At 38.5% G+C, this 27,041-nt stretch overlaps 1 protein-coding gene and 1 pseudogene across 4 annotated transcripts in view; both read left to right on the forward strand.

The window, feature by feature from the left end:
* The window catches only part of LOC311616713 (E3 SUMO-protein ligase RanBP2), an 80,278-nt gene that overhangs the window by 24,740 nt on the left and 28,497 nt on the right, over window positions 1-27,041 (forward strand). For all 3 annotated transcript variants that reach the window (XM_084872402.1, XM_084872403.1, XM_084872404.1), the window contains 14 exons: window positions 947-1,177; window positions 1,756-1,901; window positions 3,427-3,619; window positions 7,617-7,704; window positions 9,741-9,950; window positions 12,836-13,017; window positions 13,100-13,275; window positions 13,450-13,573; window positions 14,462-14,623; window positions 14,892-15,029; window positions 15,241-15,387; window positions 19,292-19,471; window positions 19,550-19,633; window positions 23,287-23,422. In XM_084872402.1, the coding sequence (XP_084728528.1) occupies window positions 947-1,177; window positions 1,756-1,901; window positions 3,427-3,619; window positions 7,617-7,704; window positions 9,741-9,950; window positions 12,836-13,017; window positions 13,100-13,275; window positions 13,450-13,573; window positions 14,462-14,623; window positions 14,892-15,029; window positions 15,241-15,387; window positions 19,292-19,471; window positions 19,550-19,633; window positions 23,287-23,422 (2,197 nt within the window). The remainder of the gene's footprint in view (window positions 1-946; window positions 1,178-1,755; window positions 1,902-3,426; window positions 3,620-7,616; window positions 7,705-9,740; window positions 9,951-12,835; window positions 13,018-13,099; window positions 13,276-13,449; window positions 13,574-14,461; window positions 14,624-14,891; window positions 15,030-15,240; window positions 15,388-19,291; window positions 19,472-19,549; window positions 19,634-23,286; window positions 23,423-27,041) is intronic.
* On the forward strand, window positions 17,662-19,185 carry LOC311617418 (cytoplasmic 60S subunit biogenesis factor ZNF622-like; annotated as a pseudogene). Its single transcript has 2 exons — window positions 17,662-17,697; window positions 17,880-19,185. The product of its transcript is annotated as a cytoplasmic 60S subunit biogenesis factor ZNF622-like (transcript).

Raw genomic sequence — 27,041 nt, forward strand, 5'->3', positions numbered from 1 at the left:
AAACTTAGGGATGTTAGTGTATTAATGGTGGTTTCATGTAGTAGATGCAAATATATGTGGCAGTGGGGTTATATGAGTTTCTATGAGGTGGAAGAATAAGAGGAGTGAGGAGTGTGGTCTGATTGGTATGACCAAAATACGTATTTTGAAGACCTTTAGCAATGTCAGATGGATGGCTGAGACTGGAGTTGTAGGACCAGTGGAGATGAGGTAGTTAAAGAACTTAGTAGCCAGGCAGTTATATACCTTGTACATCTTTCAGCTGATAATGACAGTAATTGATAATGACCAATGACAGTAAAGGATGAACGAAGAGTTTTCTATTCCATTTGCTAATGAGGAGGAATAGATGGAGTAGCTCCTTTAGAGCAGGGTTCTAAACAGGTATGGGGAGATGTTATTTGGAAGTGACATTGGGAGTGAATAGGTCACAAACTCCACTTCCTCTACTTGTATGTAGGTTAGCAGAGAAAAAGCTACTGTGGCAGAGAAATGATGGCTATCTCAAGTTATACACCATTCAGTTAAGACAGAGGGTGAAGACACTGAGCAGATAGCAAACATTTGGTGCTCCAATGTAGGAGCATAGTGGGTAAGGGACTGAGTCAAATTTAGGGATATCTGGAGCAGTTTGAGGATAAGGACCTGGAATGAGGAGTGATGGGAGGCCTAGGCTCTGATAATGATTGGGATGGGTGTACAAGGGTGGGTAGTAGTCCTGGCAATCTCTGAGGTGAAATGGACACCTATGTAATCGTAGATGTTTACACATAACTTTTTTGAGGTTTAGCTTCAACTCTTAAGGGGCTAATAAAATATCTAAGATAGTATTTCTGGTTTTAATTTACTGAAGCTAGCCACAGTTGAATGGTGCTCATAGGAGCCATGATGAGTTTAAAATTGCACAGGTGTTTTTCTAAATTAATGGTTTTGTATTTTAAATTAGGAACAGCTTTTGGATTGTGAAGGTGAAGATGGATGGAATAAACTTTTTGACTTGATTCAGTCAGAACTTTATGCAAGACCTGATGATGTCTATGTGAACATCCGACTAGTAGAGCTATATCGCTCAAATAAAAGATTGAAGGATGCTGTGGCCCACTGCCATGAGGCAGAGAGAAATGTAGCTTTGCGTTCAAGTTTAGAATGGAATTTGTGTGTTGTACAAACCCTTAAGGTAGGTAAACATTGCTGGGTTTTTATACTTCTATATAGATAATTACTATACATTCCTTGAAACAGTACTCCCCAAGATATAAATTTCTTTTATTTATGTATACCACGTGTGAAATGAAATTTTTTTTTTAAATATATTTTATTGATTTTTTACAGAGAGGAAGAGAGAGATAGAGAGCTAGAAACGTCGATGAGAGAGTAACATCGACCAGCTGCCTCTTGCACACCCTCTACCGGGGATGTGCCCGCAACCAAGGTACATGCCCTTGACCGGAATCGAACCTGGGACCCTTCAGTCCACAGACCGACGCTCTACCACTGAGCCAAACCGGTTTCGGCTGAAATGAAATTTTTATTAGGATGATTTCAATTTGTAATTGATAGTTTGGAAAGATAAAATTGAAAAATTGTGTGTGTGTGTGTGTGTGTGTGTGTGTGTGTGTGTGTGTGGTGTTTTTATAGGTGATATAAAAATGTGGTTTTAGAAATAGGAAAGGACAAAGGAATTTATAGGCATAAATGGATAAATTTTATAACACTTGGTAAGTTTTATAACCTAGTGCTCTTTCTACAAAATAGGAATATCTGGAATCTTTACAGTGTTTGGATTCTGATAAAAGTAACTGGCGAGCAACCAATAAAGACTTACTTCTGGCCTATGCTAATCTTATGCTTCTTACGCTCTCCACTAGAGACATACAAGAAAGCAGAGATTTATTGGAAAGGTATGTTTTGTGGACTTCAGTGTAAATCACAAATTTTCTTTTTGTAGTAACTCACTTCATTGGTCTAAATATCTTTACTGCATTTTTATAGTGTGCACATGGGTAATATTTAATATGATGAACCACCTGGAAGGAATCTTTCTTGTGTGGAGATATTATAATTGGTTTTATATTGACTTTGATTTTTAGATAACATAAAATTGTTCAGGTTTGATTAAATTATTTTTAGAGTTAATATTCAGTTTTGACATGATTAATAGAGAATCAAGCCTGAAAATGAATGTTCTAACTATTCCATATTTTATTTTCAAAAATGATATAATCTTGAGAAAAAAATCGAAGAATAAGTTTCATTTGTCAGATATTCTAATATAAGCAGTTAGCACAGTAGTATTTTAGAAAACAGTATTTTTAGCTTAGAAATAAGATAATGAAAATGTAATACATGATTTTTCTGTTTTCCTAAATTTTGATTTTGAGGATCAGTATCTTTTTTGTTAAAATAAATGCCATTGAACAAAAACAGCACTTGGATTTGCATTTGCATAATGATGTTAGTTGAGTGTAGGGTTTAACTAGGGCTTGTGGGCTAAACATGGCTCTCTATCCGATTTTCTACTTAAAGGTTTATTGGAATACACCCATGCCTCCGAAGACCATTTGATTTAGAAGCACTGATTAGTGTATAGATTATAAATAATAGTGAGAAATAGAATTTATTTAACTCTTTAGTCATATGGTAAGAAGAGCAATTATGGTATTGACAACCAAAATTGTTGTTTGTTACTTACTTTTAATTTGAATAAGGCATACCTAATTTTATAACTTCCAACCTTGAATTAAATAATGAAACTATATTATTGAGAAGAAACTAGAAAATATTTAAATAGTTTTTCAGTTTTATTCTGGTATATTATGAAACATTCTATATAATAAAAGGCTAGTACACAAATTGACTGAACAGTGGAATGACCAGTCGCTATGTTGCACCCTGACCATCAGGGGAGAGACGCTCAATGCAGGAGCTTCCCCCTGGTGGTCAGTGTGCTTCTACAGCGGGAGCACTGCTCAGCCATAAGCCGGGCTCAGCTGGCGAGGGCAGTAGCAGGAGGCTCTCTAGCCTCTGTGGCAGTCGGACATCTTCCGAGGGCTCCTGGATTGTTAGAGGGTGCAGGCCGGGCTGAGAGACACCCTCCCCTCCAGTGCATGAATTTTGTGCACTGGGCCTCTAGTACACCATAATCAGTAATCTTATTATTTGATCTGTATCTTTTCTATGAATGGAGGGCGTGAACTAAGTTTTGTAATAGGTCATTCTAGATGTTTAGCTTGAAGTATAGGGGTTACATATGTGGAATAAAAATAAGTACTATGTGATTCATAATTTATAAAATAGAGAAGAATGGATTGTTAGGAGTTTGAATATGGTAGATGAAGCTTGAAATTTATTTTGAGTTAAATATCGAAACCATGGTTATTCACAGTGCAACATATTTTAGATCTGTTTAATATTTTAATATTACAGTTTTGATGGTGCTCTTCAGTCTGTGAAATCTTGTGTGGGTGGAAATGATGAACTCTCAGCTATTTTCTTAGAAATAAAAGGACATTTCTACATGCATGCTGGTTCTCTGCTTTTGAAGATGGGTCAGCATAGTGATGTGCAGTGGAGAGCTCTCTCTGAGTTGGCTGCATTATGCTATCTCATAGCATTTCAGGTAAGCATTTTTCAGGTTTGGGTGCAGTTGCACTGAGACTGTCAAAGTGTTAACTATTATTTTTAGGTGATGAGATTCTGGCTATTATCTTTTCCTAGTCAATTAAAAAATTTTTTTAAATTTTTATTTATTTATTTATTTATTTATTTATTTTAGTGTTAGTGTTTTTTTTTAGTAAGTTTGCATTAATTCTGAAATGAAAAGAAATAGGCAGTATGCAAAAAAAATGCATTGAGCTCAGTTTATAAAAATTGTTAGCTTTAGAGAAGGATCTTTTGCTTGAGGGAAAGCAGAGGGTTCACTGTAGAGTGACTATTAGAGGAGGCTCCTCCTTGAAATTTGTATCATATGAATCTTTGAACACTGTCTATATTTGTCCCACTGTGTTAAGTGTTATTCTTTACTCTGAAGAAGGATTTAAGTTCATAAGGAATATATTTTTTAGTGAAAATGAATGAAGGTAAGAAGTTTGCTAATTTACATAGGCACTAAAAAGTTCTTGTGATTAATATTTTTAGATTCTCAAGTAGCTGACAGTTTTCTTATTTTTCATGGAAACTGAAATCTATTAAAAGTTTTTAATATAATTTTTTTAAATTAACACACTGTCACCTATTTTAAACTTTGACTTTTTGAAATAGTAAAAATTAAATTTTCCTCTTAACCCATTCACTTAAGTCTCCTTTTCTAGACGACAACCAGTGTTAATAGTTTGGTTGGTATTCAGAATTTCTCCTGTATATGTAAGCATATACCCCTTTTTCTACTTTTAAAAACTGTTTTGCCTCAGTGGAGATGTGCTTTATTTACTGTTGAAAACCTTACTGTTTTTTAAAAAAATATATTTTATTGATTTTTTTTAAAGAGGAAGAGAGAGGGATAGAAAGCTAGAAACATCGATGAGAGAGAAACATCGACCAACTGCCTCCTGCACACCCCCTTAACCAGGGATGTGCCTGCAGCCAATGTACATGCCCCTGACCGAAAACGAAACTGGACCCTTCATTCCCCACGCCGACACTCTATCCACTGAGCCAAACCGGTTTCGGCCTTACTGTTTTTTCATTTTCCATTTCAGCACATAGACATTTACCTTAGTCTCTCTCTTTTCATCTGCCATGTGTTTCCATTGAATGGATATGTAATAGAAGCCTCTTAACATACATAGAAAACTTTTGAGTAAAGAGAGTACACTGAAAATTCTTTGCTACCTCTGTTCCTTAGTCGTTTACTTCTCTTCCCTGAAGGAACTAATGTTACTAATTTGTTTGAGTTCTTCAAGAAATTTTTTTATGCATAGATGAGCACCCACACATGCACCCTCCCCCACCACGCCACGCGCACACACACTTATGCATTCCAACATTCTGTATATTCTATTTATTTTGCTTTATGAAATATTTATTGGTAATTTTTTTCATATCAGTGCAATGTAGTAAGGATAACATGAGTATAACATCTTCTTTTTTTTTTTTTTTTTAAGGTTGCATATTTATTCCAGTCTATGGATATAGCATAGTTTTTTGGGGGAGGTTTGGAGGATTTAAACCAGTGCCTTAAAGCCAAGGTATTAGGTTACTTTTGACATCACAGAGATGTGCCATTACACTCCTTTACTAATTAAGGAACTCTTTAGAAATTAACTGCTGTTACCCCAACATGGTTACTTGTAGAATATTTTTAGTAAGTGATCATTGCCTATGACTGCACATTTTCAGTGATGGACATTCACTACATTTCAAGATAGCCCTTGGAATTTTTGGATAATTTGGTTTTTGGTGTTTCCTTATCTACTCTAATAAAAGAGAAATATGCAAATTGACCATAATTCCTCTTGGACCACCAGCCAATCAGGAGTGAGTATGCAAATCAACTCAACAGAGATAGCAGCAGCCACGGAGCTGGAGCGAGCAGGAGGCTTGGATTGCCCCCAAGCAACGGAGGATGCCAAGTTTCTGCCCTCCCTGGCCTCGGCTGAAGGAGGGGCTGGGAGCCTGGGTCACTGGGGAGTGTGGCCAGCCTGAAATGGCCCTCAGCCCCTTACCTAGGCTGGCAACATCCTCATGGGGTGAGGGCCCCCATTGGGGGGCTTGCCCAGCTTGCAAACAGCCATCAGTCCCTCAGCTAGGTTGGCCAGGCACCCCAGTGGGGACTCCTATCCTGAAGAAGGTGTGGCCAGCTTGAAAACAGCTCTCAGCCCATCACCTAGCCTGGCCACACCCCATGGAGTAAGAGTCCCTGCTGGGGGCTGTGGCCAGCTTGCAAACATCTATTAGCCCCTCACCCAGGCTGAATAGGCACCACAGTAGGAACCCCCACCCTGAAGAGTGTGTGGCCAGCTTGAAAACAGCCCTCAGCCCCTCACCCAGCCTGGCCATGCCCCCCCAAATGGGGACACTCACCCCATGGGGATGTGGCCGGCCTTGAAACCACCACAGGCCCCTTGCCCAGGCCGCCCTATGCCCCAAGGGAACCCCCACCCTGATCCGGGATACCCTTCAGGGCAAATGAGCTGCCTCTACCTGTGTACCAGGCCTCTATACTAATAAAGAGTAGTATGCTAATTAGGCTGGGAGACCTTCCAGGAGACCTTCTGGATGTTCTTTTGGACAAAGCTATGATGATGGGGCTGAGGTAGAGGTGGTTGGAGGCCAAGATGGGAAGGCAGTTGTGAGTGCTAGGCCAGGATGGGACAGCAGTTGTGGGTGCTCAGGCCTCTGTGTGTGTGTGTGTGTGTGTGTGGGGGGGGTGTTGGGGGTGATCAGGTTGATGAGGTGGGCAGTTGGGAGTGAGCAGACCACAGGGCAGCCAGTAGGAGTGAGCATGCCATCAGTAGGAGTGAGCATGCCATCAGAGCATGCCATTGGGGGTGACCAGGACAGCGGGGGAGCCAGTTTGGGGTGAGCAGGCCAGAAGGGGAGCAGATGGGGGTGAGCAGGCCAGTGTGGAGGGAAGGTGGGGGTGAGCAGGCCAGTGGGGGGGCATTTAGGGGCGAGCAGGCCAGTGGTGGGGGCAGTTGGGGGTGAGCAGCCTGGCAGGTAGGCAAGTGAGCAGTTAGGATCATCCTTTATGCAGTTCCAGATTGGAGAGGGTGCAGGCTGAGCTGAGGGACACCTCTCCTCCCTGATGCACAGATTTCATGCACCAGGCCACTAGTATGGAATAAAAACGTTTCTTAAGCTGCTGCATATTAATGTTTTTTCTCTTGATGATATTTAAAAAGTCTAACTTCTTTTACAAGGTAATTTTCTTAATATTTTTTCATCATTCTTTTAGCTCTTCTTTATAGGATAAGGCTTGGAATCCTTTTCATCTTTTGGGTTTTTCCAGTTCATCACAATGGCATCCCAAATTATCTATACTTAGCAAATGTACTGTTCAGTGTGGCATTTCCAAGTATGGTTCCAGTGCTGAGCAAAGTAGGGGTCTTATATATCTGCTTTGGTGGTTCTGTTTCTGCAAGTAGAAAAGTTCTCTAAACACTCCATTTCCCAAAAATGCCATTTGAATATGCTTTTAGTGGGAATTTCTCAGGAATGCTGTTTGCAGACATCTTTTTTTTTTTTAAATCAATCTTTATTGTTCATATTATTACAAAGGTTCCTCATTTCTTCCCCCCTCCACCAGGTTCCCACCCCACCCTCCGCCCCCTCCCCATCCCCCATTATCCTCATCCATAGGTGCAGTTTATGTTCAGTCTCTTCCTCCCTCCCTTTCCCCCATAGTAAATCCCTTTTCAGATAGTAAATCAGTTACTTAGCATTTTCTCATATCAATAATACCTCCACATGCCCAATGATACATTTCACACAAAAGACATTTCCATATAGGTGCAGACATCTTTTATAGATAATCTTAATTCCTAGTTTCCAGTCTAACTGCTGGTTGGTTGGTTAACTGCTCATCATCAAAAAAATACATTGTAATAAAAAGGACCATCTTACTATTTAATATATGGGTATCACTAAATAAATATTTTTGATTATAAAATTACCAGGTTCCAAGACCAAAGATTAAATTAATAAAAGGAGAAGGTGGACAAAATCCGCTGGAAACCATGGCTTTTGATCGTCTGAGCCAATCAGGTAATAGTGATGTTTAACTGGTTTTATTTTGGAAAAGAAAAAAGGAAAATTCTCTTTTAGAATGCATCTTATGATAATATCATCTGTCTTTTCGGGAGAAAATTTGTCATAATCATGTTTCTCTTTGTCATGTTGGATTAGGGCAAGAGATAAAGAATTAGGAGGAATGGTATATTTACTCTTGCCAATGTGGCTCAGTTGTTTTGAGCATCATCCCTTGCACTGAAAGGTTTCTGGTTTGATTCCTGGTCAGGGCACATAAGTAGGTTGGGGGTTTGATCCCATCAGGACACATACACAAAGCAACTCATCAATGTTTTTATGTTACATCAATTTTTCTCTCTTCCCCTTTCTCTAAAATAAACACATCCTTTGGTGAGGATTAATCTTAAAAAAAAGTAGTATATTCTGAAATAGGAACAGCTATGTATTTGATATTGTGTTACCAGATGCAGAAACTTCTTAAACCCTCCTCTTTCTAGCTGCTAGAGCCTCCATTCTGAATATTTTATAAAAGTTTTTAATACTAAGAATAAATACTGATTTACCAGCCATTTATCAGTTGCTTGCAAGACTGCTATGTGGGATAAAAAGATGAAGAAGATACCTTGCAAAATACCTCTTAAGGAACTGACAGTATAGTAAGGAAGATAGAGGATTATATTCACTTTCTATTAGGCTTTTAGGATTTGTAGATTTATTCCTACTTTTGACTATTTGGGATAGAGCCCAAATGTTTAAAGGTTACCTGGTTTTGCTAAGGCAAAATCTTTAAGTTATTAATGTACCCAGTGACTCATGCAGTGACATTGAACACTTTCTGTACAAAGTAGTTTTGATAGAAATTGCATGAACTTTGTAAAGAGGAAGATGTAGTATTAAATAAAAGTTTCTGTAAGTTTTGGTCTGTAGTTAGGCTATTGGTCTAAGCTTATAATGCTGTTCTAGCTGACAATCTACTTTTTTTGTGTGTGTGGGAGGTAGACTTGTTTTTAAAGAAGTGACTTGCCACCTTTTTTATGTCTCCCTTGTACCTTTGCAGGGCTATCATAGGTACCTTTGCAGGGTGTCACAGTTTTACTGTCTTTGATCTGGGCATTTCTGAGCTTGTCTCGGCAAATTTTTAGAAAAACAATAGTCTGGTGATAACCAAACCTGATTGACCAGCAGAATTACTCCAAGGAGTATTTTTTGTTGTTTTTAAACAGTTTTAGATAAAATTAACATACTATATAATTTACCCATTTAAATATACATTTTAATTTTTTTCGTATGTTCATAGAGTTGTACAAACTTTACCACAAGTGACTTAAGAATATTTTCATCATCTCATAAAAGAAATCTTATACCCATAGCAGTCATGCCCCATTTCTCCCCCTAGTCTTAGTAACCAACCATGTCCTAGGTAACCAACCATGATTTTTTTTTTGTCTCTTTGTGGATATTTCTATATGGAAATTTCATATAAATTGAATCATATAATATATGGTCTTTTGTGACAGGCTTTTTTAAACTTAAAATAATATTTCAAGGTTCATCCATGTTGTAGCATATATTGGAACTTTATCCAAAGGTGTTTTTGAAATAGATTTCTCACCCCAAACCTGTGTAATCAGAATCTCTGAGAGTGGGACCTGGAAATAAATATGTATTAAAAGTCTTTTAAAGGAGAATTCTGACCAACCAAGATTAGAACTCAGTGTATAAGATCAGAGAATTTGAGCTTGGCCCTGCTCTTCTGTGGCCACTTTTAAATTCTACACTTTCCCATTTGAAATGTAAATATTTTTGGTATTTTCCCACACATTCTTATCTTTCTTTCCTTTTACTCTAACATGTAGACAGAGATACTATTGACCCTGGAATCTATATTCATTTTTTTATATAAGCACCCTTTTTGTTGTCCACATATGGTTATTGGGTTGGATGGTTATGTCTCAGATAATTGTTATTGCCTGTTGGTGGATATGAATAAAACTATTGAGAGATGTGAATACAAAATATCTGTATACTGATGGAAATAATTTGTTTTTCAGGGCACATGTTGCTAAACTTAAGTCGTGACAAGCAAGATTTTTTAAAAGAAGTTGTAGAATCCTTTGCCAATAAAAGTGGGCAGTCTGCATTGTATGATGCTCTGTTTTCTGGTCAGTCACCTAAGGATAGTTCTTTCCTTGGTAGTGATGATATTGGAAACATAGATGTGCAAGCACCGGAAACTGATGATTTGGCTAGATATGATGTTGGTAAGTTGTATCTTTTAAAGAAAACATTTTGAATCTTAATCCTTTTATATTGGGAGAAAAATAAGCAGAAAGGGACATAATTGTCCATAATCTCATTACCCAGAGCTGCTATCACCAACTGGTGGTCCATGAGGTCCGAAAGGTTGGTGACCACTGACCCAGAGATAATGAGTTAAGATTTTCCTGTATTCCTTTCAGGTGGTTTTTTTTTTTTTTGGGGGGGGGGGGGGGTTTAAGAAGTTGGTAGGGGTAGTGGTGGCATATGTTTTTATCCTAAATATTTGTTTGTACTTCTACATATGATATGTCTTTCAGCAATTCTCTCCCATCATATCTACCTCTGTAAATATGACGTTTAATGACAATATTATTCGTTTCATGAGTTAGTCATAATTTGCTTGCTGCTTTTTATTGTTGGGTATTCAAGTCATTTTCAGTTTTTTTCACTATTAAAAGTAAACTGTGGCCCTAGTTAGCGTGGGTCAGTTGGTTGGAGCGTTGTCCCATACACTAAAATGTTGTGGGTTTGATTGTGTCAAGGGACACACCCAGGTTGCCAGTTCGATCCCCTGTATGGGCACAAAGCAGGAGGCAGTCGACTGATGTTTCTCTCTTGCTCTCCTTCTCTCTTTCTTCTTCTCTCCCTCTCTCCTTTCTTTCCTTTCTCTCTTCCTTCCTTTCTCTAAAATCAATTTAAAAACTCAAAAAAAAAAAAAGACTGTGATGAAAAATAATATAAAATGTCTCCATTTCAAAATTTTCAATAGATTCCTAAAAATAATTACTGGGACAAAGTTGATAAACATGTTTAAATCTCTTGCAAATTGCCAGGAAGACTGTACCTCTCTATGCATCCAGAAGCTCATAACTTTTTCAATACTGAATCTCTTCTGAGAAAAATTCTCTTCACTTTCCTAATGGATTAATGTTGTGGTATCGCATTGATTTTATGACTCTTTACTGAAAGGCAAATCCATTGTTTCAAGGTTTCTTAGTGGGTAACTATTTATTTGGCCCTTGTCAGATTTTGTTTTATTGAGTTCTCGTGAGTCTTTTTCTTTTTTCCTCAGATGGACTTGGAAAGAACTTTCTCTATTGTAAAATTCCTAGACATATAAGTGTGAATATCTTTAATAAGAATATTAAGGCCAGCCTGGCTGATGTGGTTCAGTGGTTGAGCATTGTCCTATGAATTAGGAGGTCACAGTTTGATACCTGGTCAGGGCACAAACCTGGGTCTCAGGCTAAATCCCCAGTAGGGGGCATGCTGAAGGCAGCTGATAAATGATTCACATTATTTTTTATTTAATCTTTATTGTTCAGATTATTATAGTTGTTCCTCTTTTTTCCCCCCATAGCTATCTCCAGTCGTTGGTTTTCCTCCATTTCTTTCATTTGTGATCTGTTTCTTTTTCTCGGCAATTTTGCTGCTTCCCTGAGTTGATAGGGTAGCTTTGTGTGCTTGGTGTCCTATATGGGTCAGTGGCTCGGCCTGCCCAGTTTCCTGAGGGGGACACTCTTGGTGCACCCCTTTGTAGACTGTGTGTACAGCCTTGTTGTAGTTAAGTGTTGATTGTTGTTGGTATCAGTGGGAGGAGTTGATCTCCAGGCAATTGGCTGTGAGGATCAGCTGTGTCTATGCTGAGAGAGAGCCTTATTCGACTAGACTTGCAAAATTGCAAAAGCCTTTGTGCTCAGCTTGGATGGGTGGAGTTTCAGGGTGGAGCCTACAGCCTTGGCTCCTGTTAGCCCCGCCCTATGAGGTTCCTGGATCTCAGTGTCCCTCGGTACTCCCTGCAAGTACCTCTGAGAGAAAGGCTCCCTCGAGTTTCGCCCGCTGCCAGACAGTCTAGACTCTCCCCCAATGAATCAGTGCAGTCCGGAGTTTTTGTCTCCTTCCCACTAGGGCAATCCAGCGGCACAGTCAACAGTCTGTCCTCTGCGTGCATTCATGTGCGCACCTCCGGAGCTCTGCCTTTCACCGCTCCCCTGAGTTTCCGCCTCATAGCCCAGATTCCTTCTGTATTAGCCTGGGTCCCCAGGATCTCGGCCGGAACTGGGGTTCAGTGCAGTCCGAAGCTTTTATCTCCTTCCCGCTAGAGAACACCAGCCAGGCACTCAGCCACCTTGTCCTCTCTGGTTCTGTCCTCTCTGCATGTGTGCGCCGTGTCTCCGTACTGCAGACTTTTACAGCTCCTCTGATTTTCCTTGTGGTTTTCTCTTTGTAGTTGTAGAAATTCTAGTTGTAGAATTTCCAGTCAGTCAGCTTTCATGTGGTTATGGATAACGTCCATTTTGTCTTTTATTTGTAGTTTTGAAATTGTTGTGCGAGGCTGCAGTTTAGGCATTTACCTATGTTGCCATCTTGTTTTCTCTCGGATTCTCATTATTGATGTTTCTATTTCTCTTCCCCACTCCCTTCTTCTCTGAAATCAATAAAAATATATTAAAAGAAAAAAAGAAAAAGCCCTGGCTGGTTTGGCTTAGTGGATAGAGTGTTGGCCTGCGGGCCAAAGGGTCCCAGGTTGGATTCTGGTCAATGGCACGTACCTTGGTTGCAGGGCTTCCCCCTGGCCTGGGCCCTGGTCAGGGCTCGTGCAAGAGGCAACCAATGGATGTGTTTCTCTTTTATTGATAATTCTCTGCCTTTCCCTCTCTCTTCCACTCTCCCTAAAAATCAGTGGGAAAATATCCTTGGATAAAGGTAAAAAAAAAAAAACCACAACAAACATACAAAAAAACATAAGACTTTGGTTGTCATAGACTTTTCCCCAGTTCTGACTTAGAAAATTAAGATATATTTAATCTCAGTTGTTGGAAAACCTGATGATATATAAGAAGTTTTCAATGCCAATTCTCCCCACTCCCCCTCCATTTTATTTTAGGTGCCATTCGAGCACATAATGGTAGCCTTCAGCACCTTACCTGGCTTGGTTTACAGTGGAATTTGTTGCCTACGTTACCTGCAATTCGAAAATGGCTGAAACAACTTTTTCATCATTTGCCTCAGGAAACCTCAAGACTTGAAACAAATGCACCTGAGTCAATATGTATTTTAGATCTTGAAGTAAGCAAATATTTGAGCAAATTAAATATTTTGAGCTTAAAAATTTTTTTTTTTCTAATTGATTTTTCTTTAAATAAAACAGATATTTCTACTTGGGGTAATATATAACAGCGACTTACAATTGAAGGAAAAATGTAGTTCTCACTACAACTTCTATCAGCCACTATGCTTGCCATTTCCTGTGTGTAAACAACTTTGTACAGAGAGACAAAAGTCTTGGTGGGATGCAGTTTGTAATCTAATTCACAGAAAAGCAATGTAAGTAGTAAAACAAAAACATTCCTTTAACTTACTGCATGGCTTTATTTAAACACCGATTTACTTTAAAAACATATTTCCTAGGTATTTAATTTAATTGTAGTGTGATGATTAACACATGTGTTGAAATGCATGTTTATAAATCAACTTTATTAAATAAAAATAATTTTTTAGCCCTGGAACCTCAGCAAAGTTGCGGCTTCTAGTTCAGCGGGACATAAATACTCTAAGGGGCCAGGAAAAACATGGCCTTCAACCCGCCCTCCTTATACATTGGGCCAAATACCTTCAGAAAACGGTGAGTTTATTTTTAAAAACATTAACTTATTATTTATTTTTAAGTCATAAACTTTTCGTTGAAAGTCATTCAGTTCTAAAACAGATATACTAGGAGAAAATTATTTTTTAAATCTTGCTACATAGTTGTTAATATAGTTAATATATAAGCACTTGAACAGTGGTCTGACATAGTAAATGTTACATAAGTATTAGCTGTTGTTATTACTACTTAATAATTAAGTTATATTTATTGTCCAGTTGGAAATTTTTTTACATTCAGTAGCACATTGCTTTGTAGGAAAGGGCATTTATAGATCTTTATAAATAGTTTTGGTCTGTTCTGTGACAAGGTGTTTAGACCTTTGACTACACTATCTAAAAGTGGCAATTAAAAATAAGTGGATTGGGCTGCCTTATTAGGTTAGTGTCATTGGAAATGTTTAACAGGTAAGTCTAGTCATGCAGTTGTGGGTAGCCAGCAGTTGTGGCTTAGTAGTTGAGTCTCAACATATGAACCAGGAGGTCACAGTTGTATTCCCAGTCAGGACACATGCCTGGCTTGTGTGCTTGATCTCCTCAGTGGGAGGCCTGCAGGAGGCAGCTGATCAATGATTCTCTCACATCATTGATGTTTCTACCTCTCCTTTCCCTTCCTCTCTGAAATAAGTTAAAAATATATATATTAAAACGAAAAAAATAGGAGAGTGTTTAACAATTGAGTTTGGAATGATCACTGGTATTAGGTATGTAGTTATTCTACTATTGGAGAGTTGAGGATATGATTTGAAATTCTGTTTTGCCTTGATTTGTAATTTAACCAGTTTCTCATCCATTTAAAAATGCATTTTTTGGTCTGATCATTTGTGTTCCTTAGGTTGGGTGCTCCTAAATTTCTATTTTATTTTAGGGCAGCGATCTTAATTCTTTTTATGATCAGCGGGAATACATAGGCAGAAGTGTTCATTATTGGAAGAAGGTTTTGCCATTATTGAAGATGATCAAAAAGAAGATTAGTATTCCTGAACCTACTGACCCTCTGTTTAAACACTTTCATAGTGCAGACATCCAGGTAATGGAGGGTCCCTTGGTTAATTAACTGGGGATGTGGATTTCCAGTATGTAAATAAACAAATGGAGGGCATAAACTGCTTAAATTAATTGCCTGACTATTTAATGTTAGTCTTGCTTTCTAAATGCACTAGCTATTAGAAATAAAATATGGCACAAAAGAGTACTGAGTTATTAAACTCACTAGAACATACAATTCTTTGGGAAATCATTTGGGTTTGATATTCTGGGTTAAGGCAACTTGAATAAAAATTACTAAATGTCTTTAGGCATCTGAAATTGGTGAATATGAAGAAGAAGCACACATAACATTTGCTATATTGGATGCTGTTAATGGAAATATAGAAGATGCTATGACTGCTTTTGAATCAATAAAAAATGTTGTTTCTTATTGGAATCTTGCATTGGTAAGTAAATGTACAATTAAAAGTTTTACTTTCAAAAACCTAATTGGTACTTGCTTTGGCAGCACATACATTAAAATTGAGATGATACAGAGATTAGGACAGCCCAGTGCAATGGTGACATGCACATTTGTGAAGTATCCCATATTTAAAAAAAAAAAAACCACAACAAGCAGTAAAGCCCAATTGCTTCATAAAAGCATTCTTTGTATAGATTTTTCACAGAAAAGCAGAAGACATTGAAAATGATGCCCATTCTCCTGAAGAACAAGAAGAATGCAAAAATTACCTGAGAAAGACCCGGGACTACCTAATAAAGATTTTAGATGACAGTGATTCAAATCTTTCAGTAGTCAAGAAAGTAAGTTGCACGTTTTTTGTTCTTATTATTGACGATTGATAAGTATTTTTTATTTTGTGTTATAATTTGGTCATTTCAAAAGTGCTCAGTAATACCTCATAATTAATGCACAGTATGTTTAAATATTTTAATAGCATTGCTTTGTCTTAGGTTTGGTGTTTTTCAAAATTGAGAATCTAGGTTTATACTGTTACAAAAATACTTGTATGGGGAATTAGAAAAGGTTTCTAAGATAGGACATTTATTTTTGTTTTTTATTTAGAATTATTGCTATCTAAGACTAGTTCTCAAGGATTTGACAATTAAAAATTTTTTGCGGAAATCAAAAGCAGAAATCTGACAACTTCAGAGCATTTCTTATCTTTTTTCCAACTTCCAACAGTTTGAAATTGTTATGATGGTGTTAATGTCAGTTATATTCAACTTTACAAATATTGCATTAATTTGTGTTGCTGCTCTCAGATTAGAATTTATGTTGTCTGGTGCCTTCTAGCATCTACATTTTTTTTCACATTCAAAATAAATTAGTAAACATATATATATGTGTGTGTATATATATATATATATATATGTGTGTGTGTGTGTGTGTGTGTGTGTGTGTGTATATATATATATTTTTTTTTTATTTATTTATTTATTTATTTTTTTTTAAGAGTTAGAAACATCGATGGGAGAGAGTCATCGATCAGCTGCCTCTTGCACATTCCCTACTGGGGATATGCCTGCAACCAAGGTACATGCCTTTGACTGGAATCGAACCCGGGACCCTTCATTCCCCAAGCCGACGCTCTATCCATTGAGCCAAACTGGTTTCGGCAGTAAACATATTTTGCTGTCATTGAAAAAATTCCCAGCCCTAGCTGGTTTGGCTCAGTAGATAGAGCATTGGCCTCTGTACTGAAGGATCTTGGGTTGGATTCCTGGTCAAGGGCACATGCCAGGGTTACAGGCTCAATCCCCAGTAGGGGGTGTGCAGGAGACAGCCGATCAATGATTCTCATCATTGATGTTTCTGTCTCTTTCCTCTGCTTTCTTCCTCTCTGAAATCAATAAAACTATATTTAATAAAAAAAAGTTGCAAGTTAACATTCTGCCATTATAATGACTAATAGAAAGAGTAGAAACCACATGGTCAGCATGGCTCAGTGGTTGAACATTACCTATGAACAAGGATGTCATGGTTCAATTCCTGGTCAGGGTACATGCCCAGGTTGCAGCCTCCATTCCCAATAGGGATGTGCTGGAGGCAGCCAATCAGTGAATCTCATCATTGATGTTTCTGTCTCTCCCTCTCCCTCTGAAAATTTAACCCTACCAAGATGGCTGTGGCCGCGGAGCTAGCAAGAGGCTTGGGTTTCCCTGGCAATGGAGGAAGCCAAGCTTTCTGCACACCCTGGCGTGCCTAAGCCTCCACTCAAGGCTACAAAGTTTCAATTATAGAAGATAAATAAATCCCAACAAAAATGGCTGCAGCCATGGGGCAAGTAGGAGGCTTGGCTCCGCTCAAGGCTACAAAGTTTCGATTATAGGAGATAGATAAATCCCAGATATCAGGGTCTCCTTTTGGGTCACCGGGGGCATGGCCAGCCTGCAAACCACCACAGGACCCTCCCCCAGACCACCCCATGCCTCAAGGGAACCCCAATCTTGATCTGGGTCACCCTTCAGGGCAAACCACCTGGCCCCCACCTCCACTCGTGCACCAGGCCTCTATCCTATCTAATAAAATAGTAAAATACAAATTGACCGTCATTCCAACATAAGATGGCTGCCACAAGATGGCCAGCAGAGGAGGACAATTGGGAGGGACCATGCCTGCAAGGGAGGGCAGTTAGGGGCAAAAAGGCTGGCAGGAGAGCAGTTAGGCATCAATCAGGCTGGCAGAGGAGTGGTTGGGTGATCAGGCTGGCAGGCCAGAAGCAGTTAGGGGAATCAAGAAGGCAGGCAGGTGAGCAGTTGGGAGCCAGCAGTCCTGGATTGTGAGAGGGATGTCCGACTGTCCATTTAGGCCTGATCCTGGTCCCTCGAGCAGTCCCATATTGCAGAAGGTGCAGGCTGGGTAGAGGGACAACACCCCCCAACCCCTGCACAAATTTCGTGCCCCGGGCTTAGTTAAAGTATAAAGTGCAACCTCTTGCGGGCTGTGAGGCGAGTTAAGGTTAGAGTGAATCATGGTGTTGGGGCCTAGCTGAGATCACTAGGGATTTCAACGTATACCTGCATTATCTACTGGGTGGCACTTAATAATCCAAGCTGCAGCAGGCCCACTACAAGATGGATTGGCAATGCTACAACCTGAAGCGGAAGATGGTTGACATGGCCCTTGTCACCGCTAAGGGCTTCCAGGAGCGTGGGGGGGGGGGGGGGGAGCACAGTGGGCTGTGGTTGAGCAGGAGAGCAAGGGCACAGCCACCTTCTGCACTGTCTGATGTAATAAGTTCGCCTGTTTGAACACCTACGAAAACCACCTGAAGTCCTGGTGGCACGTGTAGCTGGAGAGGAAGATAGTGAATCACAGCAGGGAGATAAGTGAAAAGAATTTGGAAAAACGGTTGGGTGTGGGCAGTGTTGATAAGGATGCCATGAATGCGGCTATCCAGCAGGTCATCAAAGTCCAGCTGTTTCCCAAGAGGGCCCCTCCAGCTCCTAGGAAGGAGTCCAGAGGTCCTGGGACAGTTGCTGAAGGAGGACCTGTGGCAGACGACCGAAACCCAGACAAGAAATCTCCCTGATTACAGTGGTTTGAACGGCAGGCAAAGAAGCTGGCAAAGCAGCAGGGTGAGGAAGAGAAGAGGGGGATCTGGATGGAGACAATTGGAAAAGATACTGATTCTGATGAAATGGAATGTGAAGATGCTGAGTCGATGGAGGAGTTGGAGGAGCAGGATGCAGAGGAGGAAAAGGCTGGGAGAGGCACTCCTTTGGTGCCATCTTTATAAAGGACTCCTTATTTTGTTCCATCATTCAGGTTCCCATATGAAGAAAGTGGCTCATATGACTAAAATCCATAGCTTCTTTATTCCTGATACAGAATATCTTCCGGATCTTAAAAGGGACTGATTCAGTGTTTGGGAGAAAAAGTTGGTGTTGGGAAGATTTGCTTATGGTGCAATGAGAAAGGGAAGTCCTTTTACTCTAAGGAAGCTGGGCAAGCACACATGAATGACAAAAGCCACTGTAAGCTCTTCATAGATGGTGATGCTGCTTTGGAATTTACAGACTTCTACTTGAGGAGTAGCTACCCAGACCACAAGGAAAGGGAGGAGCCTGATGAGACCGAGGAGTTGCCCTCAGATAAGACCTTGGATTATGATGATGAAACTATGGAGCTGATTCTACCCTCTGGTGCCAGAGTGGACCATCATTCCTTGATGAGATACAAATAGTGATTTGGTTTGTCAAGAGCTGTGACAGTTGCCAAGAATCAGAAGGCATTGGGCCAGGTACTCAAGCAATACAGAGATCTGGGATGGACTGGCAGCACAGGAGCAGCTCTTAGGAACAAACGGGACATGAAGTATGTTCAGAGGATGAAGTCAAAATGCCTGCTGAAGACGGGAATGAAGAACAATGCCACCAAGCAGATGCACTTTAGAGCCCAAGTGATGTTCTAAGGGTCTGCTGTGGATTGAGGCATCGACTCCTACACAGGGGTCCTTGCCTGAGAACCAGCAGAAGCTCATTGTATGACAGTCCTTTTGTTGCTATTTCTCCCTGTACTTTATCTGTTTTGATCTAATAATAAAAGGCAGAATCATTAAAAAAAAAAAAAAAGATATAAAGTGTTTGGTATACATAAGTGAGAAAAAATAAATTAGTAAAATAAAATAATAAATTTATTTAAGAATTTTTAATTTGACATTTTTGCAAACTAAGACCTTTGATTTATGTCTTTTATTTTTAGTTGCCTGTGCCCCTGGAGTCTGTAAAAGATATGTTCAATTCAGTCATGCAGCAACTCGATGACTATAGTGAAGGAGGTCCTCTTTATAAAAATGGTTCTTTGCGTAATACAGATTCAGAAATGAAATATTCCACACCATCTCCTACCAAATATTCTCTGTCACCAAATAAAAGTTACAAGGTAAGTGGGAAAGAAGTGAATCATTTCATTGTGGAATACGTTTCTGTTCTAAATACTCATTCATTTATTTATTTTTAGTATTCTCCCAAAGCACCACCTCAATGGGCAGAAGATCAAAATTCTTTACTGAAAATGATCTGCCAACAAGTAGAGGCCATTAAGGTAAATCACTAATTTCTCTATTCTGTGCCTTCCTTATTCTAAAGTTCCTTCTTTGACCACTCCCTCATTTCTTTCTGAAGCTGTTCAAAATGTGCATTTGCTTGCTACTATAGAATCATACTGTGTTTTACATATCTCCATATTAACACCATATTTTTGAAATTATCTATGTCTGCATCTTCCACCATATGTGAATCTTTCAAAGGTACATACTCTTTTTATTCAGTACAGAGCATTGTTTCTGGTATAGAGGAGGCCTCCAAGTGATTCAATTGAACTAGTGAAAATATCTTGGTCTATGAATTAATTTCTCAGACTAACTATAGTGTGTGTATCAAATTTATAACTGGTGCCTTAGCTAGTTTGGCTCAGTGGATAGAGCATCAGCCTGTGGACTGAAGAGTTCTAGGTTTGATTCCCAGGTTGCTGGTTCCATTCCCATTAGGGGGCATGCAGGAGGCAGTCGATCAATGATTCTCTCATCATTGATGTTTCTATCTCTCGGTTCCTCTCCCTTCTTCTCTAACATCAATAAAAATATATTTAAAGAATTTATAGTTGGTAATTGATAAGTGCTCTGAACTTCAGAAACTCTCTTATCTTTTTAATATTTTCATATCAATTCAACTTAATTATGTAAGGAAATAGTTATGTATATAATCTTATTTGAACTCTGTACAAGTGACCTTAACTGTCACAGTAGTGTGTGAGCATTAAAAATGCTGTTGGGAGGGCAACAAACTATTGAATTTGCACCAATATTTTTCTGACAATTTTGTATAATTATGTCCTATTATGATATTACATATACTCTTGACTTATAGGTTTCAGGCACCCACCAGTGTATTTTGTGGAAGATAATGGAACACTAGTTCATGTGCCTAAAGAGCCGAGCTCTAGTACTAACTTGGCCACTAACCATTTTGGGCCAGGCATTTTCTTAACCTTTTTCTCTCTCTGGCTTCTCAATTGTAAAGTGAGAATTGTTGAAACCAGTTCTCATCACATTTTTAGTTGTTTTGAGTTTTAAAAATTATAATTATAATTATAATTTTTGCATGCTTAAACTATGGTCCAGATATTGGTAGTGACCAGTAGTTTTTTTGTTGTTGATGCCACCAATTTCTTATTTATGGATGTAAAGCATCTGGACTAGACACAGTAGATGGATGAGTGGGAGAAATTTATTTAGCTAGAAAATTCAAGAGATTTTTGACCTTAGTAGTTATGGTTTTTGGGAAATTTGTATTTGAAAATACCTCTAGAAGAAGGTAACCAGACATGCTGACTCTGTCTCTGACTTCACTCATTATAACTGATCAGATACCTTAACCCACACAACGAAACTTGATACTTGTTTCTAATGTGAACCTGTTGTATGCTAACATGATGGTGGTTTCGTGTTTTTTTTTAGTTTTTTTTTTTAAACAAAGTTTCTTATTAAGTGCCTGTTTTGTAAGGGACATTTTGTAGGTTTTAGGGTTGGGGAAGGTATTGTCTGTAAAATGACAAGAGATCTGATAGTTAGCCACATGGATACCATTAGAAGGCCAAACATCTGCCTTTTGATCTAGGCAGCAGAGGGTATTATGAAAATATTTTTGGAGTAAGATCTGTTTTCAATTCTAGCTGTGCTATTTTCTATATCTTTCTCAATTTAAGATATGTTACTATTAAGATGTAAGTTGCTAATATTATACAACTGTGTAAGGATTAAAAACTTAGGTAAAGTGTTTGTATTGTAATATATTATTATATTAGAGGCCCAATGTATGAAACTCATGCACAGAGGGTGGGGGTGTGTCCCTCAGCCAGCCTGCACCTTCTCTGATATGGGATCTCTCTCACAATCGAGGACTGCTGGCTCCCAACTGCTTGCCTGCCTGCCTTCCTGATTGCCTCTAACAGCTTCTGCCTGTCAGCCTTATCATGCCCTAACTACTCCACTGCCAGCTTGATTGATGTCTAACTGCTCCCCTGCCAGCCTGATTGCCCCTAACTAACCTCCCCTGCAGGCCTGGGTCCCCCCCAACTGCCCTTTCCTACAGGCTTGGTTGCCCCCACCTTCCCTCCTCTGCCAGCCTGGTCACCCCTAACTGCCCTCCCCTGTGGGCTTGATCACCCCCAACTGCCCTTCTTTGTAGGCCTGGTCCCTTCCAACTACCCTCCCCTGCTGGCCATCTTGTGGCGGCTATCTTGTGTCCACATGGGGGCAGCTATCTTTGACTACATGGGGGCAACCATCTTGTGTGTTGGAGTGACGGTCAATTTGCATATTACTCTTTTATTAGATAGAATACATAATACAGGATGAGGCAAAAGTAGATTTTCAGTTGAGAGTACCCAAAACTTGATTCTTGTATTTATTTATTTATTTATTTTTATTTATTTATTTTTTTAAAGAATTTTTGTGAGTTTATTTGAGCCAAACTGTCAACAATTGGCCAGGAAGCAGAATCTCTACATATGGGGATAATGCTCCAGGGAATGGCGGTTTTTCACCTGTTTATATAAATTACCTTCAAAGGTGGAGATGTAAGGGATTACATGGAATGTATTTTTTTTAAATATATTTTTTGTTGATTTTTTTTTTTTACAGAGAGGAAGAGAGAGAGAGAGAGAGTTAGAAACATCAATGAGAGAGAAGCATCGATCAGCTGCCTCCTGCACACCTACTAGGGATGATGTGCCCGCAACCAAGGTACATGCCCTTGACCAGAATCAAATCTGGGACCTTTCAGTCCACAGGCTGACGCTCTATCCACTGAGTCAAACTGATTTCGGCTGATTCTTGTATTTATTAATTATTGTATTATTTTCCATGCACACAACTATAAATATATTTTTGCCTCACCCTGAGCAAATTTTAGTTTTTTCTTTTCTAGTGGAGCATATGAGCATCACCTTAAAGGATAAATAGTGTTTTGTTACATCAAATGTATATAATTGGAAAGCTGGTATTGGGAGGTAATTTATTTATATATTTTTAAAAATATATTTTATTGATTTTTTACAGAGAGTAAGGGTGAGGGATAGAGAGTTAGAAACTTGATCAGCTGCCTCCTGTACACCTCCCACTGGGGATGTGCCTGCAACCAAGGTAGATGCCTTTGACCAGAATTGAACCTGGGACCCTTGAGTCCGCAGGCCAACGCTCTATCCACTGAGCCAAACCGGTTAGGATGGGAGGTAATTTAAAATGTTGAAACAGTCCACATGTACTGAAGGGTAAAGCAGTGTGGAAAGAAGATATGCTGGAAGGATATTTGGGATAATACTGCTGAGGATATGAATGTCAGAAATAGAAACTTTGTAGTTACTTGGCTAGAACTGAACTTTAGAAAGATTAATTTAGGCAAGTGTAGAATGGAAACGGAGATGAGGCCATTAGGAGATTAGTTGTTTAGGCTAGAGCTAACTCTAATCTAGAATGAATGAATTAGATAATGGTTCTAAGGAATAAAGAACGGGAGCAAATGAATTGTTAACACTTTAAGGATCATGTTCTTAAATCAGCATCTGGTAATCAGCTCTTTTTGGAATGTAGAGTCTCTTACAGGGCCCCATCAGCTATTTAAAATATTTGTTTGCTCCGTCACTGTTGTGGCATTATAGAATTCCTTAAAATTTTGTCTTTTTTCTTTTTCCATCAGAAAGAAATGCAGGAATTGAAACTAAATAGCAGTAACTTGGGGTCCCCTCATCGTTGGCCTACAGAATGTTATGGACCAGATTCAGTGCCTGATGGATATCAGGGATCACAGACTTTTCAGGGGACTCCGTTAACAGGTGAGTTGGCAACTGGATATGTTAGTAAATCACTGTGTCTTCTCCTCCTTTAAGTAGATCACTTTTGAAACCACCTTGTGTACATGTATTTGTTTTCATATACGGTATGTGTATATGTCTGCATATATGTTACTTAAGCTGTCTTTGGTATTACTGAGATGTTTAAAATTCCAATCAGAAACAAAATAAACTTTATCTGATAATGTGTATAAAAAGGCTTAAAGAAGAATCCTTTAATTCCCATGTCAGAGGAGCTGAGACTGAGGTAGAAGTATTCCTTATAATTGAAAAATGTTAATTTCTATCATTATGCATTAAGAGATGCCTAATTAAAAACTTAAAACTTCTCAGGAATTATTTTGATGATATACACAGAGTTATGACATTAATAAGAAATCTTGTTTTGAAATACCATGGTCATACATAAAAGGAAGGAGTTTAAGGTTAGACTATATTAGATTTTAAAGTTGTGTTTTATCACTTACCGACCTCTCTAAGACAGTTTGTCTGTTTGAAACATGGAGATAATAATACTTGACTCACATGATTGTAAGCATTTGTGTAAGTATGGGAATGTATTAAGTGCTTACTTACAGTAAACACTAATGAACCAAAGGGTATTAATAGTATTTCTGTGGGTTGTCGCTGTACAGTAGTACTAATCACAGTAACCCAGAGTGGTAGTTACTATTTCTAATCCTAATTTTATAAATGAGGAAATGGGTTTAGAAAAGTTAGGTAACTCATCCATTATTGTACAAGGTAATTATTGATAAAGAGTTGGGGATCAAACTCCAGTGGTCTAACTTTAAAGCCATTTGCCAATATGATACATTGCACTCAGGCACCCAGAAATGATGTCAAAAATAGATTGCTTTTACATGAGACAGATTCTTGAAATGGTAGTAGTATGTATTTTTTTTTCTAATTGGTTTTAACCCAGGAAAGATTTGGAATGCTTTAATCTAGTTTATATTAGTACATTTGTGTGATAGTCTTTGGGGGTAATACTTAAGGCTGCCCCACTATCCTCTTGTGACAGTGTCTTCTAAATGCAGGTAAAATAAATCGTAAGCTTCTACTTACTAAATGTCACGAGTTATAGACAAATATATGAGATGTCAAGAGTTCAAACATTGCTTACTTAAAAACCCTGTGTACTATATAGAGTCTTGTGAAGAGAAGATAAGTAAACTGTCTAACCTTTTCTAAGGCTTTTTGAGTGCTGTCTGAATTGATCATTTGACATCTGTTAGATCATAATTTCCATTTCTTTTGTACAGGCATGAAAGGTTGCTAAACAAATGTAAAAATAACATTCAAATTGTCTCATTTTATTCTTATAATTACCCTATAAGATGTGTGAGAAAATGGGAGATCCCAAATGGCTAATTGACAAGGTCATAAAACAGCTTTGTGGCTCGAAAAGCAGAGCTAAATCTCTTGATGGGAATTCCTGTGTTTACAGATTTGTGTTTCTTAATGGAAGTAAAAATATACCAAGATGTATCTTGTCTTTTGAAAATAAGATGATTTAAAAAATGATTAATAAGCTTATAGGTAATATTAAGGCATATTGAACAGTATAAAGAAAATGAAAAGCTAACAATATCACAAAGATTTCCATTAACATTTTGGAGCATTTTCTTCTTTCTCTATGTAAACATAAAGAATTTTTAATGAGACTTTTATTATGTTAGGGTGTATGTAGATAAGTTAGCCTGTTTTTTATTTTTATTTTTACTTATTTTTTAACTTTTATTTTATTTTTATTATTATTATTTTTCCTTATTTTTTTTTAATTAAATTATTATCTGTGTACATATCTTACCATAACCCCCCCCTCCCATACATCCCCTCCCTCCCCAGAGTTTTGTGTCCATTGGTTGTACTTATATGCATGTATACAAGTCCTTCGGTTGATTAGCCTGTTTTTAAAATATTACTTTAAGTTCTGAGCACATGGCTATTAAATATTTTTTGAAAATACATTAATGAATATACTATTTTTTCATGTAGCAGTACTGTAAATTTTATTCCCTTATTTTTGTTAGTTACACTTTTTGCTATTATAAATAGTGCTGTGGGTACATTTCCAGGATTGTAGCATATTTTAAAAATGCTTTTGTGTTGGGAAATTGCTTTACAGAAAAGCTATGCCAGTTTACATTCTTTCTTTTTTTTTTTTTTTTAAATATATTTTATTGATTTTACACAGAGAGGAATTGAGAGGGATAGAGAGTTAGAAACGTCGATGAGAGAGAAACATTGACCAGCTGCCTCTTGCACACCCCCTACTGGGGATGTGCCTGCAACCAAGGTACATGCCCTTGACCAGAATCGAACCCGGGACCTTTCAGTCCGCAGGCCGACGCTCTATCCACTGAGCCAAACCAGTCTCGGCCAGCTTACACTCTTATTACTGATATCTACTAATGCCCATTTCTTTGTATTCTTGCCTAGTGTTAACTATTATCCTTTCTAATAAAAATAATATGCAAATTAACATTACTCAGTCACAAAGATGGCGGTGCCCAGTCCTCTCAGCCCCGCTGGAGTCCCCCAGTCCTGGGGGGGTGGCCACTGAGAGTGGGCAGCATGAGCGGCCTAGGAGAATGCTTGCTTCATCACCGTGGTGACGAGGCAAGCGTTCCACCCTGGCTGTGGAGGACCTCTGGGCAGCGGGCACAGGGCGGTCGGCAGGGAGGGGATCCTTGCGTTGTCGCCCCAGTGACAAGGCAAGCGTTCTGCGCCCGGCCACGGATGAGCCAGGCCCCACAGAGAGCTACTGGTGCACGGATTTGTGCACAGGGCTACTAGTCAGTTTATAAAAACCTTTGCCAATTTTAAGAACAAAAATACTGTCATTAAGCATGCTAAACACTTTATAATCTGTTATATTTCCTGACTTACCTATTCACTTGGTGCTTTTTGTAATAGGTTTATAAGAATTCTTAAATAGTTTGTTGTGTGATGCGGGTGGATTTTTGTTTGTTTATTTATTTTTTTTTTTTACTATTTAAACAGTTACTAGTCATTGATAAGGTCACTAAATTTCATACTTTATTATTCTTGGCTCATGTCCATCAGCTTGTTCTATGCCTGTTTTCTCCTCAGAATATTCCAAAATAATCATGTTCACCAGGCAGTTCCATTCATTTTCCAAAATCAGACTTTGGCTTCTTTGCAATTTTTTAGACTGGCTAGCTTTTTCTAGGTCTTTTTCAGTGCTTGCCAGAATTAATAGTTTAACATCTCTTGAGTCATAATTTGTATTTCTTCTTTTGGGTAAAGGCATAAATAGTCTTTAAGTTGTATTGTTTTCTGATAAAACTTTTATTAACAGATCAAGCAAATGACTGTTGATAGTTTTGCCATCAGCACGAGTGCATTCTAATTGTTGATTTCCTGATAAAACTCACATAAAACAGATCAGTTGAAGGAAATAGTTTGGACATTGGAATGACTGTCAGACATGATGTATCCTCCCCACCTTCACTCCAAGGTGGGGAGTATAAATAACATTTTGTGTTATTTATGTTACTTGTGAGGTCCTTTTTCATGGATCTCATATGTGAATGTCCTGGTGACTTTTGACCTGGACATTCTAAGCTTTAGT

The sequence above is a fragment of the Pipistrellus hanaki genome (assembly GCF_964339955.1).
Source record: "Pipistrellus hanaki genome assembly, chromosome: 2".
Classification (NCBI taxonomy): domain Eukaryota; kingdom Metazoa; phylum Chordata; class Mammalia; order Chiroptera; family Vespertilionidae; genus Pipistrellus; species Pipistrellus hanaki.